The following is an 18,833-nucleotide window of genomic DNA, read 5'->3' on the forward strand; positions in this document are numbered from 1 at the left end:
AAGAAAAAAAAAAAGGCAATCTCCAACTCCCACACCCTCATCCCCCTTCTCCTCCCCTCTCTTCCTCCTTCCCCTCCCCTCCTCTAGTCTCCCCCATCCTTTGTGAAAAACTCAAAAGCATCAGTCGCCAGAGCTCAGTCTGTTGAAGTGGCCGGCTTTTGAACCATGCCCAAGCTTGAGCCCCGGGACAGCTGAGTCCACAGAGAGGAGGACATCTTTGGGAAGTAGGGCCTTGACAAAAGGCTGTATACTGTCATTTTCAGCTACAGGACAGAAGGAGTGAGTGGAGGGCAGCACCTCTGAAGACTGGGACAAAGAGAGACAGAGAGATGATTCCTGAGCACTGCAGCTCGGTGAAGACACAATACAATACACAGGTGAAACTATAACTGCAGGAAACACACCCCTCCCTACTGGTAACAAAAAGGTAAATGTTGTCTGAGTTCATTCTGTTTCCGAGTTTGATTCTTGAGTGTGTCAGTGTATGTGTTAGGTGTATGTATGAGTAAATATGTCTGGGCAGCTGTGAGAGCTCTGGCTGAGAGGTTGGAGAGGTTAGGACGTTTCGTGACTGGAGGCTCCAGCTGCAGACAGAAACATTTAGCAACGCTTCTTTGGCTTTCCTCTGGAGTCTGAGGACTGGGACATACTGAGAGCTGTATTATGTATATACATTTAACACATGTGACGGTATGTGAGACCAAGAGAGGGGTGCAAAGCGTATGCTGGATGACATTTGTGGGAGAGTTAATTTATAAAGTATGGTATTTGGTGGTTTTTGCCTTTCCAGGGTGATGCAGGTTATGCAATAAGACATTTTTAGGAGAACAATATTTAAAGAAAAAAAAAAAACTCAAATAAGGAAAAATTTTTTAGTCATCGTTGTCTCAGTGTGTTCTTCCCAACTGCAAAACTTTATCTATAATTTACACTCCGCTTGAACTTGAAGAGAAACAGAAAACTAAAGAAGGAAAAAAAAGTGAACAGAAAGAAAAGTAGAGCATTCCAGTTAAACACTTGAGGGAGACTGATGTGATCAGATGGAGAGATTTCAGCTCTGGAGCCTGGCTTGTTTATTTTTTCTTGGCTTTTGGTTTCCTAATACAGCACCATCTGAGCCTAGCTGCTAACAGGGGTGCACGGATGGAGTCGAGTTAACCTGCCTGAATCAGGGTTAGATCAATAATACTATACACATTATAAAGCCGTGACGAAAAAAAAAATACATTGTAGTTTGTGGACCATCTGTGATGATACAAGTCTCCTTCACAGGGTCGGATTTAAAAGAAAAGAGATGATACTATATAACACAATCCTAACCACATCCTCTATTAAATACACCCCACGGACATAAAACACTTTCGTCGAAACCTTGCCATGATGACAAAAGCTTTGAACATTAAATAGCATCAGTCCGATGCGCTTCCATATCAACAACTCACAATTATCTTCAAATGTTTTCACTTAGGTCCAGGTCTGTTGGTGGGATCTGCAGAAAATGGTCTGTTCACTACAAAGCCACATCTGTGGATGTTGTAAACGACCATGAGACACACTCACACACACACACACACACACACACACACACACACACACACACACACACACACACACACACACACACACACACACACACACACACACACACACACACACACACACACACACACACCTTCAAAGAGCCTGAGCTTCAAGTCGAAAGCAAAATGAGGTTATGTCAAATGGCTCAGAAAACATTTCGTGAGTTTGCTCGTTTTCCCGTCAGAGTAATAAATCTAAATATCAATACCTCCAATAACTCAGGCTGGAAAAGAAGAGAGACAGTTAAAAAGATAAAGAGGAGGCAGGCGCAGCTGTCCAAGAAATATCCAGAACATTCTGTGCTGAGCCGCAATGCTTGGCCCTCAGGTTCACCTGAAACTTGGGAGCATGGGGAGCAGGCATGGGAAAAAGCTTTAAATGGGTCATTACTACCAGTCCACACATAAACTAACCATTCGCTTAACCCTCATCCCGGACTGTAAATCACAACAGAAAATCTGTTTGATGTCTTTGCTATTTAGTGTTTTTAAAACTTCCTGGACAAGCCAATAAATAGCGTTCAGGTAGTGCATGGTTGGGCTGTCAGGGGTGGTTAACCGCTGCCCTTTCCCTGCCGTCCTGTCACAGACTATGTTGTAACCCAGCAGGAGACTGATAGCTCACTCAGCCAACATCAGCCAACTGGGTTTTTTTGGGGCGATGGGCATGCATCCAATCGTATCTTACTGTTTAACCTGGGGCTGTGTGTGGACCCTTCACAGACACAGATGTGTAACCGACGGCTCGACTGATCTTATCAGTGAAACAGAGCCACATATAGAAGTAGATGCAAGATAACACACACACACACACACACGCACACGCACACACGCAGGATACAGACATGGGCTTGTCCAAAAACACTGCCCATGCACTGTGCTGACCACATGTGGTTACATCTAACACAGCAGAACAAGATGGACACATTTTATCACTTAAAACTCAACCCTACATTATGAGTCACAGAGTTAGCTGCAGCGTTTTTGGATAGAGAAAAGAGCAACAAATTATTAACTATGGGGGGAAAAAAAAGAGCCAAGTGAAGTAAAATGTGAAAGAAAAGCCTCTAGCTGCACCGTGAAGCTCATTTAGAATCCCCCTAATGAGAGCTTGGACACAGCTGAATGGACAGGTCACCATAGGGAGGAAGAGGTCAGCCAGGAGGTCGGGATAAACAGACAAGAGAAGTAGAGGCATGTAACTAAGCAGAGCCAGTGGGCAATGGGTGTGTAATGCTGTGTGTGTGCGTGTGTGTGTGCGTGTGCGTGTGTTGATTCAACTAATAGAAAGCATGTGCAGTTAGTGGTATGAGCTTAAGGTGAGGTGTGACCCAGAGGAGAAATAAAATCCAAGAATGACTATGTGTGAGCAGTTACGAGGAATCTCCTAAGTATGAAAATTTACACTGTCCAGCCAAACAAACACTTATATAAATGCTGTAACTTTTTAATACTATCCCCTCCTGGCTCTCCTCTCTCCCCTGACCCTCCTCCAGCTCTTTTCTAATGCTTGAAACCTCATGTGTTCATTCAAAGCCAAGTGCCACTTTATTGGTTTATTATAATCAGAGAGAAAAGCCACCTGAACAGGCGAGGAAACTGCTGATCTGTCAGCCTGGGTAATAAATTACTGGGGTAGACATGAGTTTAAGACGGCTGTGTTTGTGTTCTGTGCTGGGGGAGGTAAGGGGATGAGTCATGGAGTGATGGAGGAGGCTGTTGGGAGAGTTGAGAGTCCTTATCTTTACCGTGTGTGACAGCTAGAGATCGACGGCCTTATATGAACTTTGCCCCTTCCCCCGATACCCCGAGCATAAGAACATAAGAGTGTTTGTGCTCCTGTGTGTTTGTGTGTATGTGTTGTGCCAAAAGAGGAAGAGGGGTGAACCCACTTTCCACAAAGACCGATTGATTGCAGGGGTTGTGGAGCGGACTGGTGGGGGTGGGGGGTGGGAAGAGTAGAGGAAGGGTGGGGCTGCACCCTAATCCCCACATATAGACCTCTGACCCCTACATCAGCCCACATGTTTAGAGTTTCACTACAGTAGAAGGAAACCAGATGGGGGCCCACAGTGCCTTAGGGGGTTCTTCCTCAGTAATGTAGCATCATGAATGTGGACAACTCAGTAGCTAGAAAGCAGGAGGTGGGAATCACTTCTGTAGTTATTATTGGGTTGTATTCTAACCACAGGATAATGTCTTCTTAAATTGAACCACTTAATCTAACATAACGTCCTAATTTTTCCACCTCATCCTTCATTTTTACATTCTAGTGAGGGGGGGCTCCAGTCTCAATCACTGGCTCCTGTTATAAATGCAGAGAAAATCCTATTCCAACTCTTTGTACCTCACTTGATTTCCTTTTAATAATTTCAACATGCACAGTTTAATTAGGGGATATAAAAAAAAGCACCATTAATACTGTAGCGCAAGGTGTTTGCTATTCCACTGTGGTAGCAATTTAGTATGATTTCTTCAGTTACATTGATGAAGCTTTTATGAGTTTTTTCCTTGCGGATGGTAGTGATCTTCTCAGTGTGCATGCTGTTGTTTTTGTTATCATTAATTGTTTCATAATGTCAGCTCTTTTACGACTTCCTCACTCATGCTGCGTTCTCCTCTACAGCCCCCGTTCTCCATAACATCACATCTTAGCTATTTCTTCACTGATTTTCATTCTGTTCTTTATTCCGCGCCGTTAGATGGTTTCTCAGCTTTCAGTTCCCTTCATTTTCCTGCTTGTGGCTCTGTAACCAATTGTTTTAGTGAGCATGCAATGAGTCAATTTGTGTGTTTGAGGGTCAGGGTATACGAGTGGTCATGTAACTCAGCTCTGTTGACAAAAACGGTGGCTGATGACATCATGTATGGATGAAACGCCGGGAGGAATTCAGTCTCTGACTGTGTACTAACAGTAGAGCTGGCTGTGCCGTTTTCAGAGATGTTTTGATGTAAAGCAGAGCCGCTGTTTATTATTGCTCCTCTCCTTGACTCATCCCGTTTTGTTTATACTTTTTTCTCTCTCTTCTGAGCAGAGAAGGTGTGTTGTGTGTTTCAGGGCATTTTGGACTTGTTGTGGGAAAGTCTGAGGACCAGATGGGCGAGTGGAAGTGGGGGATTTTGAGGCTGGGAAATACACTGGCTATGAAAATATAAATAGATTTTGTTCAAGTCTTCCCCCCCACTTGTTGAACTGTTATCCATCAGGCTACACACTGACACATCAGAACTGGTAAATCACTGCAGAAGACACGCTACCCATGAGATCTGAAACAAACACAATCAAATGAAACTTCTGGCAGTGACACATCAATCTAAGTTTTATATTTCTAGTTCATACTCCTGCATTCAAAAGTCCAGTGCAGATCTGAATCACAACAGACTCTCCACAACACAACACACAAACTATCAAGTTTGCAGTCAAACTTTCTGAGAACTTCAGTTATACTGAAATTCATAATGTGAACATAATGTAGTTATTACTAAATGCTGACACACTAAACACATCTGTTACTCATCTTTGCTCCATATTATTAAACCTAATTTGTTAAAGATGAATAAGAGATGCAACAACCAATAACTTGCCTTAAACTACACAGTATGACGTAGACAGATTGCTCACATGCATATTTGTACGACTCTCAAGAAACCATACACACACACACACACAGTATAAATATGATAAATACTGTAAGATAGTGACTTTAAAGGGCCCATGATAAAGAGCACACTTGGCGTCCCCTTCATTTCTAACCACCTGCAGCAAGCCAAATTTCCATGGAAGCACTTTAAACCACTTGTTTATTAATCAGTTTATCAAACAGTTGATTGCCTTGGCTCAGATCACGAGACACTTTGTGCCAATACATACAGTGTAACTTCAAGGTACAAGTGTGACATATGGCTGTCTTTCTGAGGTAACTACCAACATTCATTATGTTGTTTAACCAGCGAGGCAAAACAAATGTTTCCTGTCTCGGAGTTAAGTAAGCAGCGTTGCCGTCTTGCTTAATGGGTTCTCTGGTCATTTCCTCTTTTACAACATACAGAAAATAATTAATTCTGCCTCCAACTCAGGCACAAAGCTAAGCAGCATTCATGTACAACATCAGCCCCTACACAGAAAACCAAGGTAGACGAAAGGCAGTGTCCTCCTCGCTATATATATATACAGTATATATATATATATATATATATATATACGCATATCTAGAGTGAGTTGTGAGAACTAACAAGTGAGACGCACACAATCTGAAATAGTTATTCAGCTCTCGGCTTTATCAAAGGGGCATAGTTGGCATCATTTTGCACGTTGTGTGTGTCTGTGTGTGGGAATTGTGTGCAAATATGGCAGTGTGGAGAAAAATAACTGTGTGCATTTGTGTGTGCGTGAGGCAGTCCAGAGATCTGTCAGCATGGCACTAAACTCTTTAATTATTATAACATCTGAGGCCAGACCTCAGAAAATCACCTCTGCTGTCCAAGGCCGAGAGCTGTGTTCAATAAGAACCAGCAGAACTCTTAATCTTGTATAATGACACAAGAGAAGGAATAAAAAAAACAAACAAAACACAAAGCCATGCCACATATGGCAGATTTGAAAGTTTGTGTTTAGAAGATAACCAAGTTACTTTAATGACCTTGTCCTGTTCAAATGAAAATTCTTCCCATTTGGACGAGAAAGAGTGTGTGGTGGAAAGAAAAGGAAATAGGCTATACATAAATATTGTCTGTGCTTAGACTGTTCCAATAACAGCCATGAAAGTAAATTAAACCATAGCTCAGACACAGTGAGACAGACAGGGGGGGAGTGAGGACAATTAAAAAGCCACTGTCATGTGTCTCCTGACTATTAATAACTATTAGTGGGGTGACAACCCAGCAGTGCAATTAGGAAGACTGATGAAGCTCGTACTGTTGCCAAAATACGAAGAAGACAGAATGAGAGGCCCGCTTCAAATCCTTTATCCACACAGAGTTTCACTGCTTTCACATGGATGTTGAGAAATACAAGATCAAGATTATTTGCTGAATGGCTTACAATCCATGACTTTCACATGTCTCTGACAAAGTTATATAGCTGTAGCTGAAGAGTGGAAGGAACACCAAACACAGAATGCAAAGAGGAAGGAGAGTGTTCAAAAAAGGAAGACACGGAAAGTGAGGAGACAGTTTACAGAGAGGAAATTAATTAAATGGAAAGAAACAGGCTGATAAAAGAGTGCAAATCTGTCAAGAATAAAAAAGTTTAAAAAAAAAAAGGAATGGGAGTATGTTATCTATCAGACGCTCTGCCTCAAATTATGTTCAGGATGCCTGGCCAGGAAGGAAAAAAGGCCCTGACCCACTTTCTACCTCTGTTAGTGTCGTCTTTAATCCTCTACTATCTATGATATCTCTTTAAATCTTTGTGCTTTGTTTCAGCCTTACAGCCTGTCGCTCCTCTTCGCTTTCCCTTGTTCTGTCTCTGCTGTATTTGTCGACACAAGTCAGTGCTCCTCTACGTTCTGGTTGTATCTAACATTTCTCTGAAGCACCTCTCAATGTATTTCCAGCTAAGTATTGCTCAGTTAGAAGCATGTGAAGGAACATTGCCCATTCATGCCAAGGCACAATACCCCAGACATGCAGCCAAAAGCAAACATTTGTTTTTGTCAAGTGTGGAAATAAAACAATGCATGCAACTTTATTTGCTTTTGTGCACTGAAAACTGCCCACATACATACAGTCCAGAGTTAGACAGTGCTTTCATTATAAACTAAAACCATATTCAGTAAACAGACTTTAAGTGCAGCCTGTTGAGAAACATCCAAGTCTGTCTACTCTGTCATGCATGGAGTTTTATTTGTTGCTTCTTTTGTTGTTGAATCTGAAAAGCGCCAGATGTGACCTATTAATGGAGATGATGAACCAATATAGCTTGTCGAGTAGGGCCTCTGCACTGATCAATACGAACGCTCTGTAATCTAGATGATATAGCTCTTAGCTTGCAAAAAGAAATCCAAATTTCAAATCTACAGAATACAAACATCAGCATGCTGACTGCAACCGTAGTATGTGAAGGTACATTCACATGCATGACGTTTTTACTCCCACAGGGGAGCACTTTATCTTTTCCGCTCAATAGCCCTCCAAGTCTCTAAGCCCTTCAGCAGTGTTTGGTTTTGGTTTGTTGGGATCGAAAGAAGGAGCCGCTCCACTTGTTCTGAGGAAACACTGTAAACCTTGTACCTTCACAACACACTGGTGACCTCTTCACGTTCGCTGGAATGTCTTTGATATGTTGTGGTTCCATGAAAGAGACTAGGCCCCTCGTACTCAGAACCACCACCCAGGAGGAAATCAGGCTCAACAAGACAGGAAAGAGAAGGAAAGAAGGAAAACTAAAGGATGACAAGAAAGAGATGGAAAATAAAGGAGGTGATAGCTGATTGATGAGCTGTTGCCTGGCCTGGTCATACCCCCTAGACTGTAGACGATGCTGAGTATGGACACTTGTGTGAAGCTCACAGCAATAGTAGAAAACCAGTCATAGTTTGGAAGAGAAGACACACTTGAGAACTGATACCGCTGATGCTGCTGTTAAAGTCATTAGCAGCTCTCACTGAGGTCAGCAAGGATACAGTACCTGGTTACGCTGTCAGACACAACGGCTGCTGGAAAAACACACAACCATGAAAATGAATAACGTCCCTAGATAGTCATGCGCACACAGTATTCAATCATACAGATGGACACACAAGCGTATGCATACCAGCAAGAGTGCACATACACAATACAGATCTGCAGTGTTAGCTGTAATCCTGTCCCTTCTTCACATTGTTCCAAGTGACAGAATTTCTAGAATTCCTGAAGAACCACAATGGCGTCATATGGGAGACACACAGCGCCTGAGTTTCAGGGTGGAGGTAGGACTTAATGATGTGGCACTGAGTAAAGACTGACTGTGAAGAGTGATGGAGTGGATTAGGAGGACTAGACAGTCCTGGCCTTGCGCAGGCCCAGGCCAGGGTGTCAAATGGAGTAGTGTGTACATCTGTGTATGAGGCTTTTGTGCTTGTGCACTGATGAGAAACAGAACTAAAATGACCGGGGATAAGAAAGAGGTGAGTGCCAAGAGTCTTCCCTCAAATTAGACAAGGCTGAAGACAACTGTGCACACACTGTTTTCTTGACTTTGTCTCACACCCCTGTAGTGACTATCTGTGTGCCTGTGTGCCTGTGTGTGTGTGTATATGTGTAAACTCTTTCAAGTGAAACACAAATTTTACTTCCTAAGCTTTCCTGCTTTCCTGTTGGATGTGTGGAGCCATGTGGAGCAGTGAGCGCACAGGAATGAGCATTTTCAACCTGTCTCACAGGAAGCTGCATTGGAATTAGGGGTCAATGTGTTTTACTGGGGGGGGGGGGGGGGGCACTGTGCAAATATGTATATAAGTAACACTATTGTATGAGACAATAAGGTCAGATTTCTGAGCAGTAAGAGAGATCGTGAACCCTCTTCTCGGCCACTTTGATCAAATACTTAGAACTAAGGAGCCTAAAAGACTAAAAGTTAATTAAGCCATTTCAGTTTGCATTGTCACTGCATCCAAACAAATGTGAATATTAGGGGAATCACAAAGTCAAAAGTGTTGATGGTTTATTATGTAATTTTGCATGCTGATAGAATCATTGCTGGAAAAAAGATGACGAAGTAGAAAGGGAGACTAAAAACGATGGTTATACACACTGTAATTGCACTGAAACTGAGTGATAAAGTGTCTCCCTTTTAAGGACAATCATTTTAGATTGGTCTGGAAGTAGGCTACATAACAGTTCATTAAAAGTTAACATTACAAGAATATTCCCATCCTTCTCCTAATATTGATACGAATGAAAATGTCTGATCAATCAGCCATGTAGCACTGCACATCACTTACTGGGCCATTAGAAAGGCTCAACTCAGGAGCAGTGACTGTTGAGGGGACAGGAACTATACTATGACCTAGAAACCAATACTAGACATAGGTTCCTGTGGTCAACATTCAAATAAGTTCCTAGATTCCTAAAAAGAGTTTCTGGAAGATTTCCTCAAGAAAGACCATTAAGGAGTATACTATACAAGACGAGAGGAAAGGAGTTTGCTAAAGAAAGAAAAATCTCATTCTAAGACTAAAGAAGATAAATTAAGTGCAGGGGCAGGTACCAAAGATAAAGCACAGCCAGCCGCCACGTATCAGGGAAAACCAACACGGCCTCAGAAAAAAGGGTTGTCAGTCAGCAGGGGAACTAACTGAGATGGAAAGCAGACCTCTTGCTTCTGGCTGGTCAGAAGTTGTGTTCTCTCTTTCAGAATTTCCACACAAACAAAATTAAGTGAAACAAAGACCTGACATCTCTGCTACTTCACACTGAGAGGACACTTTTCTATACAATTACTGATTGTCTGTGGATATTTGCAGAAGTGTGAAACACCTTTTCATTAAAATCGTATGGCAGTAATTTCCTCTGCTCTTGAAAAGTATCCAATCAACACCTCTGTAGTTGACATTCCCTTTGTTAACCTCTGTAGACAAAGAAGTGGCTGTTTCCAGCTCTTAACTCCTAAGGACTTGTATTCTTGCAGGAAGGCCTGGAGGGACTTAGAGGGAGCACCAGTACCTGTCCATCTATTCATCTAACCAGCCAGCAGCAATGCAGGGGCTGATGTGGAGCCTGTGCGCCGTGCTCTGTCTCTCCCAATGGGAGGAAAGTTACTGCAGGAGTTCCAGGGAAGCCCGGAGGACCAAAGAGCCCTCTCTCCACAGGAGTAAAAGAGCTCCCCAGGATCCTGATGCCAAAAAGTGTTCCTACACCTTCCTCGTACCAGAGCAGAGAATCACAGGTTCATATGTTACCTTATTTTAGCAATAAACCTTCAGTTATTCACCATACAGCTGTATTCATTTATCAAGGATATATAACTAGTCTTTATTATCTCTTTTCACCTTTTTCCCCTAATACATTCTTGGTACTCCACTAAATAAGTCATATCTGTCAACAGGTCCAATCTGTGCCAGCACCACAGGCCCCGAACCAGACAAGGACAGAGTGACCCGTATGGACATTGCAGATGTGCGGGAGGTGCTCAACAAACAGCGACGTGAGATTGAGACGCTGCAGCTGGTGGTGGATGTGGATGGTAACTTGGTGAATGAGATGAAGCTGCTGCGGAAAGAGAGCAGGAACATGAACTCCAGGGTGACCCAGCTCTATATGCAGCTGCTGCATGAGATCATCAGGAAAAGAGATAACTCTCTTGAGCTGGCCCAGCTGGAGAACCGTGTCCTCAACGTGACCTCTGAGATGATGCGACTGGCTTCAAGGTACAAGGAGCTGGAGGCCCGGTTTGCCACTATGGCCGGGGTGGTCAACAACCAGTCCATTCTCATCTCTGCACTGGAGGACCAGTGTCTGAGGATGGGACGCAGTGAGCTGCCCGCGGTTCCTCCGCTGGTACAGGTGGTACCACAGAATATACCAGTTAATAATCGTTTTACTAATGAGATACAGAGGGACAATAACAATCGTGCCTTTCCCAGAGGATCACGCATGGACTCCCCAACTGCAAACCCCTTTGGGATCAACCCTCCACCACCACAGGGAACACTTACCTCAGATGGTATGTACCAATTTTCAAGTAGCAGGGGATGATGGAGGAATAAGTGAATGAACACTGTAAAATAATCAGGGATTTAATTGTTTTTTAGGAAAAGGAAGCTGAGCAAAAACAAAAGGCCTTTAAAGTAATTGTCAATTACAACAGTAATTGTCGTAATTAATTGTACACACAACTACTAAAACATAATTACCTACACAATGCAATTCAAAACATAATTTCTAACAACAGTAGGTATTGCTGAGGCACAGTTGGCTCATGCTTGGCATGCTACAGAAGCAATGAAATCATAAATTCCTTTGATTCCTACTTGGCTGCCTCTATTGGCTGCATTGCACTGAGCATATGCACTAAATTAGTGGAATGAAGGTAAGGCTTCTTTGAACAGCATTAAAAACACTTCAGTTAAATGGGAAAATATGTATCTACTGCAAGGCTGAAGTCAGTCCTATATGTGTTCTATTGTATTCAAGAAATAAAAGGGTGAGGTATACGGAAACAAAGCACACATGGAATGGACTAATCCATGAAGTCTCAGACCCCTAAACAAAACCATCATATCAGATAAAAATCTCAGATAGATAAGAATCCTCTTTTATTTTCATGACACACACTGACTAATTCTAACATCTGACAGATATCATCTCCAATATGAAACCAATTTGCAAGGTTACAACTTTACTTGGAAATGACTCCGTAAAATTGGTCAGGGCTGCTGTATTTTGACTGGCGATTAGACTACGGTGGGTAATGTTGATGGGGTTATACAACCAGATGGTTAAATGGATGAAATCATGCATAACATCCCTCAGACAAAAAAGGGGAATAAAAGGTGGTCGGCTTGAATACTGGCAGGGGAATCACATGGTGACATAATATGATTCCCACAGGAATGTTGAGGCAACAAATATTTTCTCTGGTATCTGATTAAATCAGAAACTGCCATTTTACTGTAATGAGAAGTGCAAATTCAATCCAAGGTGTTTGATAAGTCTGTGCTTGATCCTCCAGAAACCAGTCTCAGTAGAACACTGAACACCTCCAGCCTGCTTACAGCACTAATAATGACAGGCCTATTTCAAGTCCAGTAAGCAGAGAAGCAAGGGAGCCATATTAAAAAAGCCTCCAAAAACCTTTGGAAAAAGGGAAGAAAGAAAGAAAGAAAGAAAGAAAGAAAGAAAGAAAGAAAGAAAGAAAGAAAGAAAGAAAGAAAGAAAGAAAGAAAGAAAGAAAGAAAGAAAGAAAGAAAGAAAGAAAGAAAGAAAGAAAGAAAGAAAGAAAGAAGAGGTGTGGGAGGGACTCCATTTCTAGATTACAAAAAAAAACTGAAAGTTCTTATGGCTATTTCTGGTTGTGCATAACAATTCTCCACCTACTTCACTGAGGTCTTGCTGAACTGTTATTTCAGTGTGGTATTAGTTAATCATAGCTCATTACAACTGAGAGCTGCAATTCAATAATCATCCAATTCCACAGGCCTTGTCCATACTATAGATGAAAAGGTCAGTGTTAAAATTCTGCTTTCACAAACTGCCAAAATCTATTTTTCTTCAATGACCGAAACAAAGTTCTCCATCTGGACATTCCCAGTTTATTTTCAACCAAGAAAAACAACAGAAAGCCAGGGATGTATCATTTTTTTTCTGGGGTGGCCGACACATCATCCTTCGCCATTTAATTTTCAGGCCATATTTTTAACTTTTCCATAAAACCTACTAAAGCCTTTCTTGTAATATGGATAGGCACTCTACTTCAATAATTTCCTTTCATTTTCTATTTGACTGCCATTGTTAAGTATCCATGGATGAATGTACCCTTTTCAACATATAGTGTGTATCTAAATCAGAAAGGAAAATGGGTAAAACTTCAAACCCAAAGCCAAGTCACCAAAGAGCACTAATGGGTTCTTTTCCATGTAGGTTCACTACTACTGTAAATAGACATTGACCGACCACAGTTTGGTCTAGTTCAGCCCTTTTAAAACACTATGGCTTGATGACTGGATTTATATTTAACCTCAATCTCTTAAAGCACAGTTCAGAGAAACTGACAAGAAAGTGACAGAAAAGGAAAGAAAGAAGGGGGAATATGTTAGAGAACCCCTGACAGTTCTGATGGAGACATATCATTACTAGTAAAATATACGCTTGTGCTGGGGAGTTTTAGGTATCTGTACCAGGCCATTACACTGGTTCCCTATGTGCTCCTATACTCAGTTGAGAAAACCATCTTCCATAGGCATTTAGGCCCTGGAGGCCCTCACACAATGCCTGTGTTCATTCTGGTTTAACACATATTCACACAGGGGAAAACAGAGGAAATGTGCTGGGTTTAGGTTCAGCTGCTTCAGCTTTGGGTGCAGTGCTACCACATGGCGTCAATTGAAGGCAAACTCCTTCATTTGAAGACAAACTCTAGGTGAATATTCACGTAACAATCTAAGTGAGCATATGCATGTTTGTGTAATTTCAGACTGCAGGATGTTTGGAGCTAAAGGAGATATTTTCCAAAGAATCTGGCCACAACAATATATCCCCTCAAACTTATCAAGCGATCCTTCTCAACTTTGTCTCCCCTTTTTCTCTCGTCTACTGTACTATAGCGCCCAGAGTGATGATGATGACTTTTGCATATGCAATGAAAAAAGAAGACATCTTGTTCACTTCAAGGCACTCAGTATGGTGCATTTTCTCAGGAGGCTTAAACTGTCTGTGATTTGGGCAGAGGGTGATTTTAGTAGGAATCAAGAGTCAGTAAGAAAAGATTAAGATATAGAAACTATAATTCCTTTACATTATATAGCAATTTGTGGATTTATGGCTTTTTTATCTTTTGTTTTAACTAATTTCAACATTTTATTGGGCTAATGTAGGAGCTTTTGTTTTGGTCAGATGAAGTGAAATGAAGTGATAAGCATACATTTTAAAGCAGAGCCACAAGCACAATCCACATCTCTCTCTTTGTCTTCCGCTTTTTCTTATTTCTGACCCCAGGTCCCTTCAGGGACTGTTACCAGGTGCGAAAGGCGGGCCACACCACCAGTGGGATGTACCTGCTTAAGACAGATGGCAGCGACCGCCTGATCCAAGCCTGGTGTGAACATGGCCTTGACAATGGAGGATGGACCGTGTTGCAAAGGAGGAGAGATGGCTCTGTTAACTTCTTTCGGAATTGGGAGAACTACAAGGTAAGTTTATTGAAAAAGGAACAGTAGGTTTAAGAGGTTTAAAAGATAAGGTTTATAAGACCTTTAATAAAACTTTACCTAAAAATTTAAATCTGATTCTTGAGGGAGACCTGTATTCACAGCTTTTCCTCTCCCCTCTCGTAAGCGGCCCAGTCTCAGGAGTTCATTTTGGGGCCACTAAGCAAGCACTTGCTTCAATGTAAACAGCTTAGCAATAGATTTCCTTTCAGCGAAATCTCAGCCAGGGACCTACACACAAATATACACAATAAGAGAGCCCCGGTGGGCTGAGAAGGAAATGCAGCTTTGCTCTCAACCCCACTGAAAATGATCCTTTCATCTTTTTCTTCCCATCTGTCAGCCTTTGCAATTGAGATGTGATCCAGGATCTAACAGATAAAGTAGGGGAGACAGACAAAGGACCAGTTTTTATAACACCCAGAGCAAAAACAAAAAAGAGAAAAAAACAAAAAAAACAAAACAAAATGAGTGGTCTCTCCATTTTCTCTGTTTCCCCATCATTTATAAAATTAGATTTAAGAATCAATACTTGCATGTTGTTTGGATCAGTGACAGGCATTTGCTGTATTCAACCGCAGCCAATTCACCACTACCGCTGCAATTCTCATAATTGATCTCAAGTGAGAAAACACAGATCACAACCTTAGCACATTATTGTCTCAACAGGAAGCAGATCTGATTTCATTTTACATGACTGCAGAGGCAAGACTTCTTTTAAACTCAGCACACAGCAAAGAAATCTTATTAACCTCACTCTGCTTTACTGTCGTGTTTTTTGGACGTGATTTCACTAACCAGACAATAAAAAGAGATGTATTGTTTCAACGGGTAGCAGGTTAGTGTCGACTAACTTAAATTAATACTGCACTTTCTTGGTCTGCACTACATGGCAATGGGATTTTAACACAGACCACAACTGAAAATGGGTAACACAGAGCATGCTGCGGTGCTTGTCCCCCTACAGAGAGGCTTTGGTAACATAGACGGTGAACACTGGCTTGGACTGGACAATATCTACAACCTGGGGAAACAAGGCGACTACAAGATGATGATAGAGTTGGAGGACTGGACAGGGAAGAAGGTGTACGCCGAGTACAGCAGCTTCCACCTGGAGCCAGAGAGCGAGGGTTACAGGCTGAGGCTTGGCACCTACCAGGGAAACGCTGGGGACTCCTTCAGCAGTCACAACGGCAAACAGTTCACCACACTCGATCGTGACAAGGATGCATTTTCTGGTAGGGTGGAAGCTAGATGAGCTCCAAATGCATTTGGATTTCTTATATTAGTTGCACTGTACTGACACAACAGAGGGTAAGCTCCCACTTTGTCTGTCCATCACAGTCATCTTGTCTTCTGATCTTATGTCCCTCTCCACTAGGCAACTGCGCCCACTTCCATAAGGGTGGCTGGTGGTACAATGCCTGTGGCCAGACCAACCTGAATGGCGTATGGTACAGCGGGGGAGTTTACCGCAGCAAATTTCAGGATGGAATCTTCTGGGCAGACTATGGAGGAGGTTTTTACTCCCTTAAGTCAGTGCGCCTCATGATCCGACCGATCGATTGAGATCTTGAACTTTGGTACCCTTCAAATGCACCTCAGTCTCTTTTCTTATCTTTGTCTACCCATAAACAAATACTGTAAAAGCAGGACCAGGAATCCCTGCCGTAGTTCAACTGTGCCCCGTCAAAGACAGTGGAGGAAGGGACAGTGGCGCGTGTTCATAACCAGACAATAATCACTCCAACAGTCTGTGCAGGGGCTAGCTCCAAGGTTGACTCAAACATGGAAATGAAGACTGATGCCATTGCCCTCTATAAATAACTGCTCTTCTCCATGTTTCAGTCTGGACAGTAATGGTCCATCCACCTCCCTGGAACCTTTCAGTATTACTCACAAGTGTCCTATTTTACTCACTCTTGTTGAAACTCAGTATGTAATAAAGGGAAATGTTAATTTACTACAGACATGACATTTCTTCCGAGCAGCTAATGGTGCCTTTTTGAAGGTAGTGTTGCCCATGCCAGGGGCTACTGGATGTACTGGGATGTTTAAACCCTAGTAGCATGAAAAATAATGCAATTCAAAATTGTGTTACCAGTTACAATACCTGACAAACAAATACTTAGAGGACAGGCCTTGATGAACCTACTGTGTACTTGTTTCTGGGATTTGTCTGGACTTGTGGGGTTTCCTTTCACCCCTAACAAAAATGAACTCATGTGACAATGTGCTTGTTCAATGTGCTTATGGCTGAGCTGGCTTTGGTATGTAAATATCTTTGGCTTTATTTGTGAAAGTTAATTTAAGAGGTGTGATTCTACTCAGGCCAAATGTTCACAATGTTGTCACTCTGCCAGTCTTTGTTATTTATCAGTGTATTTATAGTAAGTATAGCCATGGCCATTTTATATCTAGCGCTGTAACAATACAATTCTAAATATTTTTTGTATCCCATGTAGAAATACATTAATAACAGTTGAACAGACGCTCATGCACACACACCACACACATGCACACCACACACACAAACACACACCACACACACACACACACACAGATAGCAGACACAACAAATCCAAAGTGGATGTCTAGCTGATTTGAGGATTGAGAGTATGTGACATGCAGTGTCAGTTTTCATCCAAGTCAAATTAAATTCTTTTTGTAAACATTGCACTGTCCTTCAGTCTTCACTCAGATTCATCTTAATGAATAACAAAAACGAATAAAAGTGTGACCCTTTCCTTTACAAAAAATTAATCTCACTATGAATGTGAAACTTTAAATATTATAGTATGAAAAATATCAGCTAAGCCTCTATCCGTATAAAGGATGATACAATCATCTGAAACAAACCACTTCAAATTTCTTTGATCTGATTTCAGTGCATTCCAAGCCATTAGGGCACTGAAGAAGGTCAAGGGGATTTGATAATTAAAGAACATGGGGAGAATAAAAATGAAGTGTGACCACAGTGCGAGACTGTTTTTAAAATCCCATTATTCTTGTTCTGAAAGGAAGAGCGCTAAAGCAAAGGAAATATGTGAGCGGAAAAAGCCAGATTGCGGAGAACAGATTGGACTATGTCAAGGTACGGACAGAAATAGATAACAGGGAGGATATTAAATGACGCTGCTATAGAAGAATTTAGATTAAAATGAAAGAAGCGGAGTGAAAGTAAGACTGATAAAAAGACAGACAGATAGCTAGGGAAGAGAAGGAGCATGTGTTTGTCTGATGCAAACACATGCACAAAGGAGAAGCTAATGGACACACACAGTCAACGCATCATAGCTGATATACTCACACACTCAGTGAGCCAACAAAAGCGTCAGAAATATGAAATACTATATATTCATGCAGTCCAAGAGCCCCGGCCAGACCAGGTCTTGCCTGGCTGTACGAGCTCCTGACACACAGGACTATTTACTATCATAGGAGAGAAAAAAAAAGTCAGTCGGTTGGTTGGCTTTTCTGATCTCTTTTCTGACATCTTACCGCTGGTGCTTTCCATTGGTTAGTCAACACTGTTTTGCTTGCAGCCCACAGCTATCCCAACAACTAAAGCACCAGGACGCTAGACGAGAAGAAAGTCAAGGTCCTGCGTGCCTGTATCTGACCCTTCCTCCACTGACAGAGAACAAATAACACTTCACTAGCACAGGATCACATTCATAACTATGATAAAATGAAACTGGTACCGTCATAAATATTAAAAATTCCTTACTCAATAACACACTAATCATAAAAGTGTAATGGTAAATCCCCTGTCTAGACTGGACATGTTTCAGTTGTGTTTTCTCTCATCTAGCACACATGTTCTAATGTGGACAACTGAGTGCAACACTACAAAAATCTTCCAGGCGAAACTGTCTGAGAATGTGCACTAAACCCCCTTTTCCCCTGTCCAAGTATCAGCTATGCAACAGCTTCTATATCATACCAACAATTGTGACCAACATCACCTTTTAGGGTTCAAATCCATGTTTTCTCCACTTACACTTGTCTGTGAACAGTATCAAACACTTGAATGCACAGTAGTGCATGACTGAGCCAACTCAGTGTACACAGATGGGGGACAGCAGCTACTGCTGTTATTCTGCTTATGCTACGTGGCTGGCGTAGACAAGGTGAATGGATAACGAGTTGGGGAAACTTTTTTAAAGTGTGTGCGTTTTGTCACAGCGGAGCCATATATTTCTGTGGGCTCTTTGTTCTTGCGTGATTGGCTAGAGAACAGGAACAAGTTCATCTGAACATTTAACAGACTGGCCCTGTGGCGAGTACAGACAGGAGGGATCTGTCTCTGCCGAGCCAAATAGCAGGTCAGAGTTCACTCAATTGCGCGCGCGTGCGCGCACACACACACACACACGCACACACACACACACACACACGCACACAC

At 42.0% G+C, this 18,833-nt stretch overlaps 2 protein-coding genes across 5 annotated transcripts in view; one reads left to right on the forward strand and one right to left on the reverse strand.

Annotated features, from left to right (window-relative positions):
* Positions 1–18,833, reverse strand: part of ralgps2 (Ral GEF with PH domain and SH3 binding motif 2) — a 65,824-nt gene that overhangs the window by 9,344 nt on the left and 37,647 nt on the right. The gene's annotated exons all lie outside the window — the stretch shown is intronic.
* Positions 157–17,102, forward strand: LOC111231936 (angiopoietin-related protein 1-like). Of its 2 annotated transcripts, none has more exons than XM_022759221.1 (6): positions 157–427; positions 10,189–10,446; positions 10,606–11,223; positions 14,214–14,407; positions 15,393–15,663; positions 15,807–17,102. In XM_022759221.1, the coding sequence occupies exons 2-6, from the start codon at positions 10,257–10,259 to the stop codon at positions 15,992–15,994; spliced, it is 1,461 nt and encodes a 486-aa protein (XP_022614942.1). In that variant the 5' UTR covers positions 157–427; positions 10,189–10,256; the 3' UTR covers positions 15,995–17,102. The 2 variants fall into 2 exon arrangements, with proteins under 2 accessions (XP_022614942.1, XP_022614943.1); XM_022759222.1 differs by having other exon boundaries at positions 157–377.

Source organism: Seriola dumerili, unplaced genomic scaffold (assembly GCF_002260705.1).
Source record: "Seriola dumerili isolate Sdu_G_001 unplaced genomic scaffold, Sdu_1.0 BDQW01000321.1, whole genome shotgun sequence".
NCBI lineage: Eukaryota > Metazoa > Chordata > Actinopteri > Carangiformes > Carangidae > Seriola > Seriola dumerili.

Bases quoted from the DNA above. Each gene is read 5' to 3' on its own strand.
- LOC111231936 (XM_022759221.1), top strand. From the start codon at position 10,257: ATGCAGGGGCTGATGTGGAGCCTGTGCGCCGTGCTCTGTCTCTCCCAA. The intron at 11,224-14,213 runs GTATGTACCAAT...TTCTGACCCCAG, and splicing joins GGGAACACTTACCTCAGATG to GTCCCTTCAGGGACTGTTAC. The intron at 14,408-15,392 runs GTAAGTTTATTG...GTCCCCCTACAG, and splicing joins GGAATTGGGAGAACTACAAG to AGAGGCTTTGGTAACATAGA.